This window comes from Thunnus maccoyii, chromosome 3, assembly GCF_910596095.1.
Source record: "Thunnus maccoyii chromosome 3, fThuMac1.1, whole genome shotgun sequence".
NCBI classification, from domain to species: Eukaryota; Metazoa; Chordata; class Actinopteri; order Scombriformes; family Scombridae; genus Thunnus; species Thunnus maccoyii.
In genome coordinates, this window is record NC_056535.1 from 34,055,718 (window position 1) to 34,078,020 (window position 22,303).

Here is a 22,303-nt window from a genome sequence, read left to right on the forward strand (position 1 = left end):
TGTGTGTGTTCTGTCTGGAACAAGTTAAATTATAGGAAACATGATACAGACATTAAAAGTGATGCTGCTTTAATCAAGGTAATCATGACACATGTGATACTTCTCATTTAGTCCTGTGATGAATTATCAGCAGGTGTAAGAAACTTTACAACTGTCTTCCCTCCTAAATGAACATCAAAGCAGCTCTGAGCTCACCAGGCTGAATAAAACTTATTATCAACAGAACTAATAAACGCGTCTCAGATATTCCTTCTCCCTCGGTGAGCTGTCTTTTCCATCACTGACTCGTTATTTCCTCCGTGGAGAGCATCCAGACACACATTTTAGATTAAAACTTTAAAAAAAATTTTTAAAAAAACTCACCCAGCAGGAGTTTGTGTCTGGATGTGGATCTCTGAGTCTCTGATTTATTCCACTTCAGCTGAAAAAAGCAGCGAAAGGATCCCGGTGCTGATGCGGCGGCTACCGGACGGTTCAGTGTCGGGTCACCTGTAGGCTCCACACGTTATAAACAAACTGAACACATGTGGGCAGCGGCGGAGCCACTCCTTCATCTGCGCTGTCTGATGCTGCCTTCAGGGGCTGCTCGGACACTCGGACTCTCCACATCAAGTGCAAGTTTGATGGTTTCAGCTTAATTACACTCATATATGATGTATTTCACCTAGATGATTGATAACATAGATACATCTCGGGGAAAAAAAGTCACCAAACCCCCCAAAACGACCACATTACTTAAACTTCAGTGGTAATTTCAGGGAATGTGAGGTTCAATGGGTGAAGGGTGGGTCCCTCCCTTAAAGGACAGTTCACAGTTTTTCCAAGTTTGTCTTAAACCAACAGTCAGGAGCCCAAATGAACATTGAAACCCGTTTTTCTTGCTGTAATCATTCCTCCTGTTCATACTGACCATTAAAAGATCCCTTCATAATGACCTTACAATGGAAGTGATGGGAGACAAAAATGTATTTCAAAGTTTATCTGAAGCTAATATGAAGCTTCAGCGTCCAAATGAGTCAAATCAAGTAGATATCTTTCAACGTTACAGTCTTTTTAGTGCCAAAGTCCCTCTTTTTGTTACTATACTTCCACCTGCAGCTCAACAGGGAAACACTGTCCGAGGAAACACAAAGAGGGAATTTGATGCTAAAAAAAAGATGTCAGATATCCACTTGATATGACTAACTCAGACTGCTGAAGCCTCATATAAGCTTCACAGAGACTTTTAAATGACTGTGTGGACACACTGTGGATTTTGGCCTCCATCATTTCCATTGAAAGCACATTTGAAGGATCTTTTAGCAGCCAGTATGAACAGGAGGAATGATTACAGCGAGGAAAACCTCTTTCACTGTTCATAGGGACACTTGACTGTTGTTTTAAGACACACTTGAAAAACTATAAATCTAGCGTTTAACCAAATCTTTGTCTCTTGTGATTTGCTATATTTCCCACAGCACATAATGTCAGTAAACATGTCTTCTAGCGTCCTGTGCGTCATTACTTTATAAACCACAGCTCCCTCTTGTGGTGAGAGTTTGTTAACACAGAACTAAATGTCCTTCAGTCCTCTAACAGCGAGTCTGTGGGACAGTTTGATGGATGATGGCGGATTTTACTGAGTTCATTTGGTTTAAATTAGTTAAAGACGCCTTCAGAACACATTCAACTGGGTTTTCTGCTTTTGTTTTGTTTTTTATACAGTCACAAGTATTTCACAAAGAATAAGCAGTGGAGGAAGAACTACTAAAGTAAAAGTACAAACACTAATATACTATAACAGAGTAAAAATACTGCATTTACTGACTCACACAGTCATCTGATCTTCATCTTCTCATCATCTGACAACCAGAGGTCAGTTTTCAACCAACGCAGGCGTCAACATTTATGGGTCGACTGTTCTCATTGGGTTCAAATTTCCTTTAGAGCAGATTTTAAAACCTTTATATAAGCAAAACCTTTAGTTTTGCTTTTATAATCTCAATCTTTGTTTACTTTAACAGTCGGATGGTTTTTCTTTCATATTTATGTATTTACTGTATATTATTAAGGTAATCAATAACCCGACCAGGCCTGTTTTTCTCTCTGCACGCTGATTTTATTTTACTTGTGTTTGTGTGTATTTGTTTGATTTTTAACTACCAAATAAATAAACTTAAATTCAACTAAATATTTGAGTGAAGTACAGATGTGCTATAACCAAGATGAGACCTCTGAGGGGTCGTGAGAGGATTAATGGGAAAGAAGACAAAACAAAGTTCTGATACACAAATCTGTTTTTCTTTTTTGGATTTTTTTGTTTGTGTGTAATATTGGATCATTTATTGAAATGAAACCATGTGAGAAGTTTAGAGGGGAAACGTCTCTTTGTTGGAGCTGAAATGTGACTCAATCTAGACTGATATTAAAAGGTCAAAAACTCTGGTTTAATCTTTAATAATATACAGGAACCTGTTTATAAGCTTTTCATATGTTTTATGTGTAAAATCTTAAACTGAGAAGTAACAGCAGCTGTCATATGGATGCAGTGGAGTAGAAATATAAAGCAGCATTAAATTAAAATATTTAACTACAAGAACTAAATTGTACTTTAGTAAATGTACTTATTTACTCTCCACTACTGATAAAACAGTCACATTTTAAAGTGTCTTTCTAATATAAAGCAAACAAACATTTCCTACTGAAACATGAACACAGATCATAGACTGTTCCTCTGACTGGTGATCGTCCTGCGTTGCTTCTCAGAGTATGAAATGAGATTAAACAAAGCAAACAAACATATCAAATATTATTGAAAAGACACCAACATTAATATCAAGAAGATGCTTGATTACAGATCTGATTTCATCCTGGATTATCTCTCATATTCCTTCATTCACATCTGATTAAAAACACAAAGATTTGACCTCTTGAAATACTTTATTAATCTGTTTAGTCTGTAACTGTCTGACCTGCAGTAAACAGAACAATACGATCACACTGAATGAAGATATTTACACTATTTTGGGTGAAAACCTTTCAAATGTTTCCAGCAAACAGAGACGACGACATGAAAGAATTTTATTATGAACTTTATTTATGACGTCTTAGCTGAATACAGGCTGACAGGTTAGATAATAATGTTTATAAAACCATCACATACTTTAGCAGTAACTGTATGAAGCAACAGACAGAGGTAGTGGCTGGATTACATGACACATATAACTGAGTATGTAGAGTATAAAAAGTGATTTTCATACTTTTCTGCTCTTTAAAGTGGTTTTTAAAATAACACAGAGTCTGAGTTTAGTCTCCAGATCCTTCCTGACGTTTCCTAATAATTTTTTTTCTACATATAAACTTTAAAGTGGTAAAACCCTTAAACAATGCTCCAAACATTGTCAGAAACATATATATATAAAAAAGCTGAAAACTGTGTCTCATAAAAGAAGAAATAATGAATAATCGCTGCACATGTAAACTGAGATACCAACATCTGGATGGATTTTTATGAAAACAGATTTTTCAGGAAGGAATATATAAAAACATTTGATTCAAAGACACTAAAAGAAAAGTTTTAACATATTGAGTCGTTTATCAAACTCCTGCTGGATCAGCGACGGACATCAAACCCTGTTAGTTTGTCAGTGACAGTATTTAATGTTTAAGGCTTCCTGTTGTGATTTAAAGCACCTTGTTTCTATTAACCTGAAACGAACATTGAGAGAACTTGAACGTTGAAGGCAGTCGAGTGTGACTCAACAACTCTTCAACACGTGTTTGTTGTGTATTTAAAACTTTTCTTCTAAGTTTGATTTTATAGCAAACACTTCCTGACTTGGACGTGCTGGATTGACTGGAATGACACTGGCTAAAAAAAACACGACACGACTTCATCTCTACCACCAAAACTTGAAAAAGCCGGAGTCGTATTCACAAAACATCTTCAGGCTAAAAGTAGCTCCTGACAACTCGTTAAATAAGTGCTATGTCAGTACGAACTGTAGGACTCACAAGACATTTCAGCTCTTAAAGTAGCTCCTGTGAGAAATTAGAAGACTCATGAGTCACTAAAGCTGCTCACAATCATTTAGGAAAAACACAATAACAAACGTTTGGAGTAATACTGGAAATCTGCAGCTGATTCACTGGAAATATCTCTGACATCTGTCTGAGATATTCATCAAACCCAAAACTCCAATTTGTTTGTCATGATAGCGAGAAAAAAAGTCTGTTAACGTTTGGAAAAGTAAAGAAATACTGTCGATGTGTCTCAGACTTGATCAGTGGTTGAATTATTCATGTTTTTGGGGAAAGACCAGTCTGCCAGAACACCTGGATACCCAGGAGTCAGGGATATTTCATAAGTGCTTTAATTTACTTTATTTATTTTATGCAATTTCAGTGTGAAACACAAACTGAATAACTGATCAGAAATCTGTAAACATATGTTGTTGTTTTTCCAAGACAGTCCTGGTTTAACTTGGTGTTTAATCCCGTCTGTCTGCTGCTGGATCAGGAGGGAAACTGGTCAATACGTTGTTGTTTCCTTGTTGTGTTTTCTTTGTCTGTTTGTTTGGGGATGTTTGTGTAAATCCCTCACAGTCTAATATTGAGCACTTAGATAAAAATAATGTGTTTATTTCTATACATTAAATGATCATCAACTGCAATAAATAAATAAAGCTGATTTCATGGTCATCACTGCGTCACCTGTCGTGTAGAGAGACGTCATCAGTAAAATAAAATCTCATAATATCAACATGCAGATGTTGTTCGATGCCAAATATCATCTACTGGATACGTCGATAATTTAATTAGTTTCATGTGTGAAATCTGTTTAAATTAATAAAATCTTTCTTTCTGCTCCTGTAGATTCGTTGTTTGGTTTCAGTGTCACTGACATGTCGGCAGGAGATTAATTACTGACTAAAAGTTGCTCTTAGAGACTCTGAGTGATGACTTCAGATGTTTTATGAATACGACCCCTGATGTTGTTGTGTTATGTTACTAAAGACAATATTATAACATTGAAAGTATTTCTACATTCGAGGAGTGTTTGAGTTGCTTCACCTCAACAGCAGATACAGTTTCATGGATATTTGGTTAACAGACGATTGAGCGTCTCACACCTGCTGCTCTTCTTGTGAATTTCCACGAATCCCTCCGACGTGAACCACACACGTACGGTGACGAGCGTTGGATCGTGTTAACGGTACGTTACTTATAAAATAGAACATGCGGAGGGATACTTAGGAGTGAAGACTTTGTTCTCTACTCCGTACACAAAGAAGCTGAAGTCTTTTCCGTTGTAAGAGTAATAAGCGTGAGTCAGCGGCACCAGCTCGATGGTCTGACGCTACGGAGAGAAATAAAAAGACACGTTAGCATCAGTCAGTCACTGTTTCCACTTTTATATTCAAGAAGGAGAAACCAAACATTCAGTATCGTTTAAACAGATCTAATCTTTATGTAACGCCAGTCTGTCAAAACCTCTTAAATTGATCTTACTGTTGCACTGACTCACTTCTGTTTCTGTTGCCATGGAAACCATGAGAGGAGTTAACAGGTAGGACTAAAAGAGGACGTCATCACTGGGCGACTCTATAAACTTTAATGTACTTTCCTTCACAACAGAGACACTGATATCTAGTGTTAAAGCTACATCTGTGTGAACACGTTAACGTGTTCGTACCTGTTGCAGGATGCGACTGGTGGTACTGAAGCGATTAAGGTGTTCGTTAATCAGTTTTGTAGTAACATCGCAGATCTCCCGATCGGGGAAACCCTGGATAGGATACACCTGGGAGGACAAAGAGAGCAGAACACACACGTCAATCAATAACACTGTGGATACGTCTACGCTAGACCCCGAAATCATCACCGCCCCAAAGCACAAAGCTGCCCTGAGGATGAGGAGAGATGATACACGAGGAAGTCTTTTACCGGCCGACACGCCCCCTTATTGGAAATCAGTTATTGATTGGACGCTGGAGCTGATCAGACTGTCTGATAGATCACAACATCACAGCAGGTTTAAACCGGAGCGAACAGACAGATAACTTTGATGTCTGCTAAGATCATTTTACTGAAGTGGAAATGTGCAACAACAAGAAAGGACTGAACTCAAGTCTGTTTACTCCCAAGTTTTATATTTTATTTGTTTTCTGGTTCACGAGTTAAAAATAGTGGATGTGAGAGCGCTGTGGTAGCTGAACGATTACATCACATAATCACAACGTCCCTGGTTGAACTCCGCCTGGGGACCCTCGCTGCAAGTCACGACTCTCTCTCTCTCTCTCTCTCCTCTGTTTACTGTCTACTTCTCAGCTGTCAATTAAAGGCAAACTTTCTTTCTTTATTAAAAACAGTTTTCATGACCTGTTATTTTCCCACATTAACTGTTATTATGGACAGATTAAAGTCGGGGAGATGAGGAGGGTCTGTTGTCTGTCAGCAAGAAACACATTAAATTCATTTATCGTTGTTTATTCAGTCACATGTGAAGCTGTAAATCCCACAGTTCCATGTGAGATACAGTTACATAACTTCCATTTTCCCTGAAACTATCAGCAGTGCACAAGTGTGCAGACACAAACTCCATCAAAAGTCTCTCCAGCTGTTTAAGTCGACTGACAGCGGATCAGCTGTGAGCATCACTTCACATGACAGGAAAGAACGTCTCATTTCCTCGTTTCCTTTCTCCTCGCATCTTTTCCTTGCGTCTCTCATTGTATCTTCAGTGGGAGGGACGAAGACGCAATTAAGGGAATTAAGATTTACCCTAAGAGTTTACAGCATAGACTGTATATAAAGATGGACGTCATGACAACTCCCCAGACATGAAGCCAAAACATCTGGATCGCCCCCCAGTAGCTGGCTGCGGTATATACGTCATAAGTCCCGCCCCCTCCATGTTAGCGGATGAGCCAAACTAAAAAATCAAACTACACGTCAAATTAATTTTTTCCCAAAGATGGTTTCTGTCATTTCAGGTAGTTCTTATCATGCTGAAGTTTGTCCAAGTGCTCATTTTTCTTATAAGTTTGTTTTTAATGAGTTATTTGACGATATAGAGAGGGGTTCTGACGTCATGATTGACAGCTGTGACAGCCGCTCTTAAACCTCAGGCTGCAGAACGGCTGAGGGGGCGTGTCCCACAGACCGTCATCCCGCCGCCGGACTCTACTGCGCAGACTCTGGCTCCAAATAACGTCACACAAGCAAGATGGCCGCTCTCGGACAGGAAGTGGAGACGCGTCGTCCATATTTATATGCAGTCTATGGTTTACAGCCACGTGAGGCCATTACGCTAACATCAGAAGCTAACCTGCTCGAAATGATGATGTTAACGTGCTGATGTTTAGCAGGTTCAATGTTTATCATCTTATTTTAGCGTCTTAGCATGCTAACATTTACTAATTAGCACTAAACTCAAAATGTGAGGCTGACAGGAATGTCATTAGTTTTGCAGTTATTTCATTTTATTTTATTTTTTAAATACTGGACAAAATCAAAGTTTGAAGTTCTAGATGAAAAGTCAGAGGATCAAAGTCAGTAGAATTAATTCTGAGGAAAACATGGATGTGTGAACTACTTTCATGGCAATCCACCAAACAGTTGTTGAGACATTTTACTCAAAACCACAAATGTGAACCTCAAGGTGGCGCCAGAGGAAAAGTCAGAGGATTCATCCTCCGGGAGACAAAATGTCACGGCGGTCCGTCTGATAGTCGTTCACATATTCCAGTCTGGACCGACAGACCGATCTTGCTTTAGCACTTATGCTCCACTGATGTGTCTGATGTGAATTCATTATTAAAAGAAAAGAAGTGTTTAGTTTTTACCAGCACACTCTCATCCACGAAGAAAGGATCTCCTGTCACCTTCTCAAACTTCTTGTCGGGGAAGTCGGGCTGACGGTCTGGAATAAAATGAGCTACGTTGTTCTTCCTACACAAACAAACAAACAAACAAACAAACAAACAGATGTGCAGGAGAAGAGGTTTACACCGATTCTCAGTCTGTGTGTGTGTGTGTGTGTGCGTGTGTGTGTGTGTGTAGCGTTGACATACCATGTCACAGTGAGCTGGATGAAATGCAGCAGGTTTTGGCTGCCGTGACAAACAGAGCAGGTCTTGTAGCCGTTGCCGTGGCAGGAGATACACCTGGAGGAGAGAGATGAAAGCCACAGTTCAGATATTCCACAGCCTGCTCTCATATCTTATAACACTTAAAGTGAAAGAATTTGTACAAACTAAATGCTGAAACAAGAAGGCAGAGCTGTCATGGCTGAAACAGGAGACAGGAGGAAGCAGTCTGACACTGAAGTGGCGAGATGGATGAAGTGTAGAAACAAGGAAAGCAGATGCTTCCATACAGTGAACGAGGAGCTCAGTGAATGATTAGATGAGCATGAAAACTATGTGAGTAATATTCTGTTGCTTTCTCGTCTCAGTAATAAAGTCAGAGGATCATCAAAGTTACTGAAATTAATCCTGAAGGTTGCATGAATGTGTTTATCAAGTTTTCAGTCCAGCTGTTATTGAGAGTTATCTGAGTTACTGAGATATTTAAAGGACGAGTTCACAGTTTTTCAAAGTCTGTGAACAGTGAAACCTGTTTTTCTTGTTGTAATCATTCCTCCTGTTCATACTGACCGTTAGAAGATCCCTTCATAATGACCTTACAATGGAAGTGATGGAGGACAAAAATGTATTTCAAAGTTTATCTGAAGCTAATATGAAGCTTCAGCGTCCAAACGAGTCAAATCAAGTAGATATCTTTCAACGTTACAGTCTTCTTAGTGCCAAAGTTCCTCTTTTTGTTACTATACTTCCACCTGCAGCTCAACAGGGAAACACTGTCCGAGGAAACACAAAGAGGGAATTTGATGCTAAAAAGACTGTAAATGTGTCAGATATCCACTTGATATGACTAACTCAGACTGATGAAGCTGAATAGAAGCTTCACAGAGACTTTAAATGTATTTTTGCACAAAACAAGCACTTTGGATTTTGACAATCATGACACCAGATCTCAGAAGATTAGTTTGAACCTATTTTAGGATTTAGTTCCTCATACCAACTCTGACCTGTTGACCTGCACCGTATGACTGGAATGAACAAAACAAAACAAACTGAAACGAAAGACACTGACTACTCTGAGGGATATGTTTATAATATTTCTGATAGTTTTAATCATTGCATGTGTGACAACTGCTTTAATGATCTTTTCAGGCGGTTGTTTGAAGCCTAAAAGACAGAATGACGAGTCCAGATAAACTGAGCTGTTATATAATTAATAGGATAAAATCTACTGTCATCTAACAGAGCTCATCCACAACACACTAAGACACCTCAAGTCTCAAGATTTTCATCCCATTTATTAAGTTGCAACTGTTTCAGAGCCAAAACAAGCACGCAGCCGCCGGCTATCTGGATAAGAAGCAGAGTCACAACTTGATAAACGGGTTAAAAGTCTTCTTCATTCAGCGGACAGATTAGTCTTTGGGGATTCTGAAAATACCGTGAGAACTGAAGAACGTGTTTTTAAACAACCTCCTGGGTTTTTAAAAGGTCATGCTAATACATGCAAGGGACAAAACCGGGGCTCCTCTCCCTGACCTTCCCAGAGCTCCTCTCTCACCTCTGATGGCCTTTCCCGCTACAGGAAAAACAAGGCGTCTTCCTAGACGTCCGCTGGTTTGTCCTGTGCCGCCTTTTGTACCCCTTGCCATAACAGTCCGAACAACGTTTCTGCAAGACGGAGAAGCAAATTCTGAGCGACAGACAAGACCTCTCACCTCTTGCGACCGCGGCCATGACAGGAGGTGCAGCGCTTGTTCCTGGTGCGACCGTGACCGTGGCAGAACGTGCAACGCTTCTGCAAAACGAGACGAGGGTTAGAGAATCCACCAGGATGCACAGAGGCGGCTTCAGGTCCGTCTTACTTAGGCCAGGACAGACTGTGTTACTGATAGGAAACAATTAGAATCTCAGATTTTAAGAATTAAGTTGAAAACAGATCTATTTGGAGAAAAAAAAGTTATAATATTACAAGAATAAAGTTGTAATATTTCAATACTGTCGTCGTATTTCATGAATTAAGTTTATTATAGAAAAAATTTAAAAGGTTTTAACTGGAAACAGCCTTTTCTATTTTTATTCTCTAAATTCTACATCAAAGAAAAAAGTTGCAGTATTTAGAGAATATACAACTTTTTTTCTTGAGAAATTATGACTTGATTCTTGATATATTGCTACTTTTTTCTTGTAATATAATATATTAATTGGTTTTTTGCCTGTTTTTCTGAACACTTAAGTTTGTTTTTATTGCCTAAAACTACAGAAAGTGTTTTCCTGCTACTTCCTGTTGGGAGGAACAAACCTGTAAGAGAATTACTGTTTTTTCACTAAAGTTTGGTGCAAACTACTTACTACTACTACAATACAAAATATGCATATGACATCATGTAAACGTGGTATATTTTTCTGCAGGACTCTGAAAATGTGGTTTTAATCTGAAGGGCAATAATCAGATTACATGTTATGACTGAATTAAGACACCAAATAAATATAATAAACTTGACCTTCACAACACAAACCAAACATACAGTGATTTAACATCTCCTCATGTGAGAAGCTCAGGAATCCTTCAACAGTGATCTTACCCTTCCTCTACCGTGACACTGAATACAGCGAGTTCTTCCACAGCCGTTGCACTTGTGACACAGCTAAAAAACCAACACACACACACACACACACACACACACACACACACACACACACACACAACACAGGTATATATGCATGTTGCTACTAAAACAACAATAGCAAATCAGGAAAACAGAGAAAGTTTAACAATCTAAAATAAAAAAACAACCCTGAGAAACCACATCTTTCATATTTATAATAATGTTCATGTATTTCTAAAAGCTCCTAAACTAAACGTGACGAGCTTTACCTTGACGAAGGACGAGTGCGGCACGCGGATCTTCTCCACCATGTCGGTGTATCTGGGAGGCATCGACACTGGGATGTCCCAGGGTGGAGGACTCATACCGTACTGAGGACCATCCACCGGCTGACCTGTTTGTTGAAAACAACAGAGGTCAGAGCTGATTCATCTCACTGACCAACTAGTTTACAAGTACTGTGAAGAGCTGCTGGAGTCTGATTGGCTGCTCTTCCTGTGTGTATAAATTAACAGCAATCTGTCAACTCTGACATAAAAGTCGAATTCTTTAAGGTCACGTTTCAACACATTAATACTGGACGAACCGAAGTGAACTTTGGATCAGACATCTCGGTGCCCGGAGGATGAACCCTGATGACTTTATGTTTCCTCTGACTTTTTTCCTCTAGCTGCCATCATCAGGTCCATTTTTAACTTTTTCAGTGACTCACTAAGTACAGATACAAATTTTGTGTGTGATTTAGCTGAGAGTAAAGATTTACCGTTGTATGATTCAAACTGCCAGGCGCTGGTTCTGGTCTCAGTGTAGGTCTCCAGTCGATACTGCAGGAGGAAGACAGACGACACCGGAGGATTCTTTATGCAGTCAATGTAAACACACATGTTCATGTTGCCGCCCTGTCAGGCCAATGGATTCCCAACTGTTTACCTCTTCAAACAAAGAACAGTTTTACATTTTGCTTTCTTGCAGAGTTAAGTGACATCATATATATCACTCTCATGTCTGTGCGGTAAATATGAAGCTACAGCCAGCTGCCATTTAGCTTCACAACCAGCCTGACTCAGTCAAACAGAACCAAAATCCACCTGCCAGCAGCTCTGAAGCTTCCTAACTAACACATTATATCGCGTTTGTTTAATGTGTACAAAAATCAAAGTGTACAAACATTAAATCTGTGGTTATACACGGGATTATGTGCTGGACTATTATAGTATCCTGGAGACGCTGCTGTTTTTCTTGGCAACCTCACAGTGAAGACAAGACTCCAGGAAGTCACCGTGCCCGGCCAATAAACAGCCTGACACATAAACCCTCGTAAAATCACAAACTGGTATTTGCTTGAGTACACATTAAATAAACAGTTTATGTGTTAATTATTGGAACTGAGAGGTGCTGCAGATATGTTAACCTTTAGACAGGCGCGTTGTTACCCTGTTTCCAGTCTTTATGCTGAGATAAACCAACCATATAAAGTTCTCACACGGTGAGAAAGGCAGAGTCTGAGACCTGTGTGTGTGTGTGTGTGTGTGGTTGTGTGTAGTAGATATTTCTAATGCAGGACATGCTCCTACCCTGTACACGGTGATGGGTTTGAGTTCTTTGAAGGTGAGGTTCCTGGCAGGTTTGGAGCTGTACCTCCATTTTGATTCCACAAACTTGATCAGAGCATCTCTGGCCACATCCTCCGATACTGTGGGGACCCTGGACGAGCAAACACCCCACCCTACCTTCATTATCTAAAATCTTGAAGGACATTTTCAGTTACTTCAGTCAATAATTGATGTGTGTGTTACCTGACATTGGGCACCAAAGTGTTCCTGTTGAGTTCGGGTTGGGGGTTGTAGGCGGGGGGAGGCGGGTACAACGGGTTATCATCCTCTGGACAACAAACACAAACACAGAGACGAGAGATTAGCACCGAGAAATGAGACACGGTGAATAAGAATAGAAGGAGCCTCACCTCCTCCTTTGTGGCCCTGGTATCCATGTATGTCCTCCAGCCAGCCAGGAGGGGGAGCTGACGGTCCCTCCTCCGGTATGTTTGGATCAAATACATCTGAAAGAAACAAACAAAATAAAGACAAGGTGCATTATTTACATTGTCCTCTTTGTTTTTCATTTAATCAGTTTTTGTCATGTAAAAAAAATATTAGTAAATATGTTATATTAGTAAATATTCTTTCTTACAGTGTGTTACAGGCAGAGAGGGAAATTTAAAAAATATTTGGGGGTCTAAAAAATTGGGGCATTTACAAAATTTTGGGGGCACTTTTAAAAAATAGTAATTAGTGCATAAAGTTGCTGCTTTTAATGTGAAATGAGCCCAGATTAAAATGCATTCATCAGCAGCTGAGTAAACACCGTCTCATTTATAATAATTATCTACATTTTCTAACTAAAATAATAAGCACATGCAGGTTGATTCACTTTCAACAACTACGACTTTATTAAGGAAGAGCCTTCAGTATGAACCACTAGATGCCTCGTCACTATAAATATTACTCCGCCATTGATTAGAACTATAGGAACTGAAATGATTTGGGGTCGTGGGGAAAATAAAACAGACTCTTTACCAAGTGGACTGAACTCTGAGACTCTGGTACACAAGAAGACTTAACCATTTTCTCCTCAGTTGAGAGTATATCTCAGCTCCTGCTCGTGGGAACTCCAGTTTGGTGCAACAGCGCTACTAGCTTAAAAATGTATGTCAAGTTTGCTGACATAGTAGCTAAATCTGTCCATGTAAAAATGATTTTCTTCAGTAGGTATATTAGTTACAACAAGACTGAGTTAGCAAAGCAGTTTTGTGTTTATATGTGTGGAATTTATTCAGTTTGGGAAATCCCATGAAAGCTAGAAAGCATTAGCTGAAGATGGCTAGCTGACTCAACAGGGACTAGAAATCGTCTCTGTTGCTTGGTCGTTACTAAGGGTCGGCCTACTTGCTGGAGTTGTAAACTAGGTTTCATTACATAGGAGTCTACAGACGTGACTGGTTGTTCTCCAGGTATTAGTCATACCCCATGTATTTCCAGGGAGATAACACTAGTAAAAAGGTATTTTGAGAGAGAACTGCCTCACAATATGAATACATTTTAATTATATATTTTATTTGGTTGGTAGCTGTTGTATAATCCCAAAATTACACTTGAGAGTGAGCTTTACCGTCATTATTGGCTCTTCAGTGATGCTTACGCAAGCACCTCATGACTGCATTACTGTTGTGCCAATAACGACGGTAAAGGTCACCTTCTCATTGCTTATTTCATTTCTCCTACAAGTCAAAACCAGTCAAACTTTGATGATCTCATCATTGTAGGTTTGATGCATTGTATGCCACAGCCTCAGGTGTTTCACTAAATTACAGACTAGTGGCTACAGGTATAATGAGGTGCACGCTTTATTTCATCCCCAAATTTAGCTGCTGACGTTTTGAGCATGAAAGAAATTACATTATAGACTCGACTATCCAGCACTGCCTCATTGGTTAGTAGACTGAAAAAGTAGGTTCTAGATTTGGGACTAAAAAGTTAACTTCATTTGGTGGATTAAGCTCAGTAATGTTAGTCACTGATCATCCAAGTGTCAACTTGGAGGGCTGAAAAATGACGCCAACGCAGAAGTTGGCTGCAGTTCCTTGAATGACCACTTGAGGCTCCAAAAGCGAGTCAATCCCCATAAACCCCCAACTTTACAACAGAAATAAACATGTTTACAGCCTGGTACAAAAAACAGTTTTGGTCTCTATAGCTAATTTCCCTGTTCGTGACAACTGTACGTGGGGTGAATTTTTATATAACTCACCTGTTTAAATTTTATAAAGGCTTGAAGTTATGGATAATTAAGGGCGTGGCCACTTTGAGTGACAGGTGGGTGCTGTCACAGGCAACTTGCTACCACGGCAACAACATCGGTTAGGTAACCATGGTGTAACCCAAGATTCACAGAGTCGGCAAAACCCACATGTAGGGTGTAACATTAACGATATCTAGCCAACTTGCTAACACTAATGTTAGCTAACTCGCCAGACCAAAGGCATTTTAAAGTCTCCAGTGTTAGTGTTAATGTTATTAACCATAAGCAAATCAATGATGCTCGTTTGGTGCTGAATACTTTTTAACCTGTTTGTTTCCTTTAACAAAGTCATGATTAGCTTTTAGCTGTCCAGGCTGTTTGGGTGGTTGAGCTTTACAGTAGAGGAAGGTCATTTTATTCACCTCTTCAACACCAAGTCAGTCTATTTTACATTTTTAAATTGTAGAAGCAGCAACTTTCTTTGCCGTCTCATTTGCTGGTGTTGGTGACGGCCCAGGATTTGGGTTCTTCAGTAACAGTTGGAGCTTTTTTAATGAGGTTCTGGTCCATCACAGCAGCCAAAATCACTGCAGGTGCAGGACTGCGTGGCCTCTGCCAGGTATCGTAACAGCAGCGCAGCGTCAACAACAGCGCTGTTCGTGTGGGTGTGTTAGAGACGGAAATGGAAATTATTTGAAACCTTTTTGCCCCTCAATCAGTTTTTCGGGGAATTCTGAGATTTTTTGGGGCATTTTTGCTGTTGCCCCCCATTTATTTCCAACGCTGGTTACAGGTAGGTGTGACAGAAATAATAAACTGCTAAATTACCTAAAAAATACAACCTGGTTGATTTTAAATAAGGAGCAGGTGATGTTAGCCCCGTTAAACCAAGTGAAACAGATTATAGGGCTGCAACTCATGATTATTATGATTATCAATTAATCTACTGATTATTTTCCTAATTAATCGATTATTTGTGTGCTCTATAAAATGTAGGCAAATTGTGAAAAACATCCAACACAAGTTCCCAGAGCTCGTCTTGTCTGAGCAATTGTCCAAAACCCCAAAATAATCTGTTCATTATCATAAAGGAGAATAAAAACCAGAGAATAATCACATCTGAGAAGCCGGAACTAGATCATTTATGGTTTGTTCTTTTTTCTGCTTAAAAAATTACTTTAACAATGACTGAATTATTAAAATATAAAACTTAAACCTCTCGTGTTTTCAGTGTCAGTTTGATTTTAATGAATTATGTGCTTCAACTCATACTGCCTTCTAAACATTTACATAAAATATAGACATTAAAAAACATATTTAACATCTTTGTTACTTCATTTACAAACAAAATCACCAAATACAACATACAGCACATTAGCTGACTAATGTTTAATGTTCGCATTAAGTCTGCTCCTACTGTATTCTTTTTGCTAACATTAAAATGATAATGAGTGACATTTTACTTTAAGTCCACCATTTAGCATTGATAAGCAGTTAATAAACGGTTAATAAATAGTTTATAACTATAACAGCAGATATGACTGTTTATTATGTATTTGTCAACAACTATAACTCCTCCTGTGGGCGCTCATGAGTCTTTGCTGCTGTATGAAGAGATAATAAATGACAATACAGTAAAAAACAGATGCAGTAATATGAAAGTTATAATTGTTGACAAACACTGTACATTAATAAACACTTAAAAATGTCCTCATATCTGTTTAAAACTACATTATACGGTGTTATAAACAATTTGTTCAATGTTTGCTTGTAAATGTTAAATATGAGGACTTAAAATACAAACATCTTTATCAAAGTTATATTTGTCCAGTAACAGTAACAGTTTCCTCATCTCATCTCAGCCGTATCTGTCTCTCGATGTAAGATCAAACTGATCAGTCTAAAATCTTCACTTGAAAGTAAAGGTTCACAGTTTTTCAGGTGTTTCTTAAACCAACAGTCAGGAGCCTGAATGAACAGTGAAACCTGTTTTTCTTGCTGTAATCATTCGTCCTGTTCATACTGACCATTAGAAGATCCCTTCATGATGCATTTACAATGGAAGTGATGGGGGACAAAATCCTCAGTCCTCCTTCTGTACAAAAATGTATTTAAAATTTTATCTGAAGCTGCTCATACAGACACCTGACTGCTGCTTTAAGACACGCCTGAAATGTGAGCCCGTCCTTTTAAGATCAAACTAGTCTAAAATCTTCACTCTAAGCTTCCATTTCTTCCTTTTATTGAATGTTTTGATGTCAAAAAACGTCCTGTGGGAACATTAGAAGCCCACATTCTTCTTGATAGTGTTTCTGTCAGTGTGGCAGGAAGGGAGGATGCATTCTTTAGAAGAGGCTGTCAGGAAACTGGTTGTAGCCTGAAGTAACACACGAGAAGCTCGGGACACATGAGACCACGTGTGATTGTTATAAACCCATAAAAACATTGTAATGATTTATTTATAACTATAAATAATGACGCAGGTGGCAGTTTTTTCTGTTCATGCATTAGAGCTGCAACAATTAATCGATTAGCTGATGGACAGAAAATTAATCATCAACTATTTTGATAATAAATTCATCGTTTTGAGTCATTTATTTAAGAAAAAACGCCAAAATTCTCTGGTTCCAGCTTCTTAAATGTAAATGTTTTCTGGTTTCTTTAGTCGTCTGTGACAGTAAACTGAATATCTTTGGCTTGTGGACATGTTAGGTTGAATATTTTTCACCATTTTCTGGCATTTTATAGACCAAACAGCTAATAGAGAAACTAATCACCAACCTGTTCCTGGTTATCTGTCTGTATTCTGCTGGCTGTGTTTTTGACCACGTCGTCTGTTTTGCCCTCCAGACTTGTTTGCCTGTTCGTACCGCATTCCTGTTGCTGACTGTCAGTCTGTTTTCACTTTATTTAAGTCCCTTTCTTTTACCTGTCCAGCCTGCGTTTGGGTCCTTTGCCTCGTACACACACCTGTGACATCACCTTTACATGCTTTTACAACCAGTCTGTCCACAGTAGTCCTGCTCTCTCCCTGCCAGCAGACTCAAGTTACTGACCAGCCGAGCATAAACAGTCAACATAATAAACAGGCTTTTTTTATACTGTTAGTTAAACAGATGGATGGATTCACAGCTGCCTTTTAGGAACTTAGACTCCGTTCCCACCTGGTGTTAACATGTGATCTGTATCTGGATACATCATGTGGATAATGACATCCGATCCATGAGCCTTTGCATTCACGCCTGGAAGTAAAATAAGTCTTGTTTCTGCAGTTTTGCCTCCTCTGTGAGCAGGTCTCAATATGCAAATGATCTGGGCAGAGCTCACAGGTCAAAGTCAACTGCTGCCTCAAACAGTGATATTCACCTTTTCTGTGAGGGGAAGCTTGTAGTTACAGCTACTATTTAAAGCTTTTACAGAGCTTGCTGTAGCCGGCAGGAAGAGGCGGAGCTAAGTGACCTTTCAACTTTCCTTATGAATGTGTCACGCTGTACAGACTGTATTCACACCTGCGTTAACATACAGATACAGCATGTTAATACCAATGAAAGTCAAACAGATGACATCAGGTTGTCAATCTAATTTATGCCATCATATTATATTTTATTTTAATATTTCAAGCATTAAACATATTTAAGTTCTGCTGCTTCTTACAGTAAACGTGGATCTAAATCACCTGCTTTCACCTCCATTAGTCCACCTCAACTATCTTAACTATCTGTTTTTTTATACTTTAATATTTTAGTAGAATGAAATGACAGAACAGAGCAGATCATCAGGATCAATACGTTTATAGATAATACAGCTGGGTTTGAGATATGTTAAGGTTATCAAACAACCAAAACATTCAAATAAAGTCTTCTTGCTTTTAATAAATAGATGAAATTCCCTCCTCGTCCAAAGAAAAAATAAAATGAAATAGAAATACACAAATAATGCCACGCTGGTCCATTACAGGTTGTTATTCTCCTCATCAGGAATTAAAAAATGACTGGATTTGTAGAAACATCCAGTTATTCTAGAAGCTCAGAGACTGGTGTAGATCAATCTCCACCAGTTCCCTGTTTATCTACATTCTGACAGCGACACAAAGGACCCCTCCCCTCTCATAACGCACACAGGTATGGACAAACTGCAACCACCACCACCCAGCACATACATTTTCTTCTCAATGGATTCATGTGACTTCTGTAAACAGAGCACGCCTCACCGCGGCGCTTGTTTTTTTTAAAGAGACAGGAGCTAAAACGGCCTGTTCCAGACAGAGGCTGAACTGAGGGGCTGCAGAAAGGACCAGTAGAAGATAAAAAAGGAGTTTTTAACTGGAAATAAAGCAAAGATATTCCAGTAGAGCTCCAGAATATAAATACTGAGCTGGAAATTTGCAGCATATGTCCCTTTAATTATACCTCCAATGCTTCTTTTGACCTCAGCTCATGTAGTAAATATCAGAACAACTAATAACAGCAGCTGTTAGTAGTAAAGGAACCAGTCAGTCAAGCTTTCAATTCCCTTACTGAAGTTGGGTCGCTGCATCAGCAAAAACAACCTCAAAAAAAACACCCAGTAATAAAATGTTTTAACACAACAATGTAATATTACATAAATACATACAATAGCGCCTTGGTTAAGACTCCGAGGCACCACGCAGCCGTTAAACTTGTGCGTCATGATTTTGTCCGACACAAACCCTTTTCTTAGTAACCAGACAACAGCCAGTGTTTTCTTCAAGCTGCCCGCCAGATATAAATACATCAGAGTCGGTGTGCTTATGTCACGCTGTACACACAATACCTCTGGCTGAGGGATAAAAATATCAGCGAGAAGGTGTTTCCCCTAAAAAAGATCTAGACGGAGATGGACGGAGTGTGAGAACGGCACGGAGGGAGGGAGGGAGGCGCAGACTCGTTAAAGAGAGGGGAAAAAATAAAAAGTGAGGGAGGGAGACGGGGAAGGAATGTGAGTGAAAAAAAAAAATAAATAAGAGGGGGAAAACAGAGCCGGTCTGAATACTGAGACTTTAACTGGATCATGCATCCGAAATACTCCTGCAGAGCTCTTGTTCTTCTTTTTGTTGCTCTGTAGCGCTTCTAGTTTATGAGTTAAATGTCCGGACTGTACGAGTGTAATGAGTAGTGAAACGTGCACAAACAAATCAAACTTTTCTTTTTAACACCAGCATCTCCTGACAGTGAACTACAGCTGAAACAATGAGTCCGTTCATCGACTAGTCAATACATGGAAAATAACAACATTTAAAGGATAAAGCAGGCGACTTTCTATATATTTCTTACTGTCAACAAGTCTCATGTGCAGAACCAAACCAACAATGTACGGATCCACTTTACAAGGGATGTAACGGTTCAGCTATTCATCCCCAATCGTCCGGTGCAGGATGTTCGGTTCGGTAAGTGACCGTTAAGATCGACTATAAACACGTTTGATTTCCATCGTGGTCGGACAACAACGTCGTAAGAACCAGTTCTGACCATAAATCATCATAAACCAGCAGTCAGCAGTTGTCCTGACTCTCTTTTCCATGTTTCAGTAACAGTTACAGCCAACGAGCAACTGTTTTTACATTTTTCAGCCGTTACACCGCTACTGCTAACAAGTATTGTGTGTGTATCCAAAGCCTGATATATCTTATTCCTCCGTTGTTGTCCAGAAACTATTAAAAACACGTCAGTGAGTCACACCGCTGCACCGGGTGACATGTTCCTTCATCGTGAAGAGTTTGGTCACGTTAGTTTGTTTAGTAACGGCTCCAAAGTTTAATAACAGCATCATGTTTTCAGTCTCTGGAGAGTAGTTCTGTGTACGGCAGACGCTACTGAGCATGTGCAGGAACTGAAGTCATGACGTCAGAGAAACTGTGAATACTGTTTTTTTCTATTTATCTTCTATTTATTTCAAAGACTAAAGAATGAATTGATTAATAGAGAAAATGACATTAATCGTTAGTTGCAGCATTATATAATAGTTCCCTATAAACTGTGTAGTGAGAACCACAAACACACACTTTGATTGTGAAAACAACACTTTAAAGACACTTTAACTGCTAAAAAAGTAACTACAGCTGTCAAATAAATGTAGTGGAGTAGAAAGTACAATATTTCCCTCTGAAATGTAGTGGAGTGGAAGTAAAAAGTAGCATCAAACAGAAATACTCATGTAAAGTACCTCAAAATTGTACTGAAGTACAGTACTTGAGTAAATATACTAAATATACTCAGTTACTTTCCAGCGCTGGTAATAACGTAATAACATAAGAAACACAATAACAGAATACCAGTCTGCCATAATAACCTGAAATCACTACAGTGTAACTACTTGTTTACACTGACTTTAAATCCACTTTAACGACCGTTAAGAAACTTCCCTATTCAACATTTAGTCCGGGACAAACAGGGTGATTTTTAACCCGGTTTAACGTCTCTCCCGTTAAATTCCAGTTCAGACTAACTTGGCAGCAGGTAAACTGTTTCTTAAGAAAAGTCTTTACTCTGGTTTTTAGACTTTCTCACCTGGATCTTCGTCTTTCTCATCCATCTCTCTCCGCTGCTGAGCTTCGACCGCTCGGACTGACTGAAGATCGTTTGAAGCAGCTGCGCCTGCGCAGTGCGCAACATTCAGCTCCCGCTTCCGGTTATGACTTTAAAAATAAAAGCATGTTGTTGAGGTTGGACATGACTGTATATAAATATAAATATAATATATATATATATAATAATGTAATAATAATAATATAAATATACATATAATAATGTAATAATAGTATAAATGTATATATACAGTCAATGAGGTTGACTAATAGAATACTATAAAACTAATAGAGTAAGTAAAATAAATTGGTGTAAGAGTTTATCCAAGTAAAAACTAATACAAGTCAAATAGATGTAAATTTCCTGTGATTAAAGTTTATACTAAATGAAAAAATAATAATTTACATTGCATATATATTTATTTTTACAGCACTTTTCAAAACAAGTTACAAAGTGCTTTATGTACAAAATTAAAAAAGACAGTTAAAGCAAACCGTTAAAACTATATTAGAATAAAATGATAAAATACAATGAAAGAAAATAAAACAAATAGTAAAATCAATAAACAAAGCAAGACTGAAATTGTGAGTTTTTAAAAGCAACTTAAAAGAAGACAATGTGTTCACTTCCCTGTCATTCCACAACTGAGGGGCCCGAACAGAAAAGGCCCCGTCACCTTCACGCTGCATTCACACCAAGTCCACCAGATCCCATCAGATTCTATGATCTGCAGTGTTTGAAGAAGTCAGATCCTTTACTCAAGTATCAATACCACAATGTCAAAATACTACATTACTAGTAAAATCCTCCTCAAAGTAGTAAAGAAAAAGTACTAATTTTGCAGAAAATCAGGCACAACAAGGCATCAAATTTAATAAGATGATCATATGTTTTGCATGTTAAATCGCAGTAGATAGATGAATAGATGGATAGGTTGCAGTTTTACATATTTTTCTCAAATGCATTTTCTATTTGCCACTCATTTAAAGTGAATACACTGCATATTGTTATCGTATATTATCATACTGGGTGGTCAAATGTCTTAAATCATATTAATGTAATATCAGAGGATAATCAGCTCAGAAAGGGGATGGATGGATGTTGTATCTTTGTGAAGGATTCTCTGCACATCTTCTAGCAACATGCAGCTGAATCTGATGTTTCTCAGGTCAGAAACAGACTGAAGCAAACTGACTGATTCTCAGCCTTTAATAGTGCAAACGGACTCCTTGTGACTCAGTAGAGTCGAAACAAAACGTTGGTCTAAGTGTTTATTCTGATGAAA

The 22,303-nt window shown here is 38.7% G+C and overlaps 2 protein-coding genes across 3 annotated transcripts in view; both read right to left on the reverse strand.

The window, feature by feature from the left end:
- The window catches only part of si:dkey-49n23.1 (semaphorin-3D), a 110,223-nt gene extending 109,724 nt beyond the window's left edge, over nt 1-499 (reverse strand). The window contains exon 1 of the mRNA XM_042406520.1: nt 364-499. The gene's annotated coding sequence lies outside the window, so the exon portion shown is untranslated. The remainder of the gene's footprint in view (nt 1-363) is intronic.
- A 2,556-nt stretch (nt 500-3,055) lies between these two features.
- ssuh2.1 (ssu-2 homolog, tandem duplicate 1) lies at nt 3,056-21,123 on the reverse strand. Of its 2 annotated transcripts, none has more exons than XM_042406527.1 (12): nt 21,001-21,123; nt 12,639-12,734; nt 12,472-12,556; nt 12,250-12,379; nt 11,439-11,499; nt 10,945-11,069; nt 10,652-10,714; nt 9,628-9,737; nt 8,055-8,147; nt 7,827-7,932; nt 5,675-5,782; nt 3,056-5,338 (listed from the first exon to the last, which is right to left on the reverse strand). In XM_042406527.1, the coding sequence occupies exons 1-12, from the start codon at nt 21,023-21,025 to the stop codon at nt 5,204-5,206; spliced, it is 1,137 nt and encodes a 378-aa protein (XP_042262461.1). In that variant the 5' UTR covers nt 21,026-21,123; the 3' UTR covers nt 3,056-5,203. The 2 variants fall into 2 exon arrangements, with proteins under 2 accessions (XP_042262461.1, XP_042262460.1); XM_042406526.1 differs by lacking the exon at nt 9,628-9,737 and adding an exon at nt 9,785-9,864 and having other exon boundaries at nt 21,001-21,105.
- Nucleotides 21,124-22,303: the final 1,180 nt, after the last annotated feature.

What these genes read in the sequence shown, in the direction of transcription:
- ssuh2.1 (XM_042406527.1), bottom strand. Translation starts at nt 21,025, where the DNA reads ATGGATGAGAAAGACGAAGATCCAG. An exon ending in TGAGAAAGACGAAGATCCAG is followed by an intron (nt 12,735 to 21,000) that starts GTGAGAAAGTCT and finishes TGTTTCTTTCAG; the next exon opens with ATGTATTTGATCCAAACATA. An exon ending in AGCGGGAAAGGCCATCAGAG is followed by an intron (nt 8,148 to 9,627) that starts GTGAGAGAGGAG and finishes TCTCTCCTCCAG; the next exon opens with GTGTATCTCCTGCCACGGCA.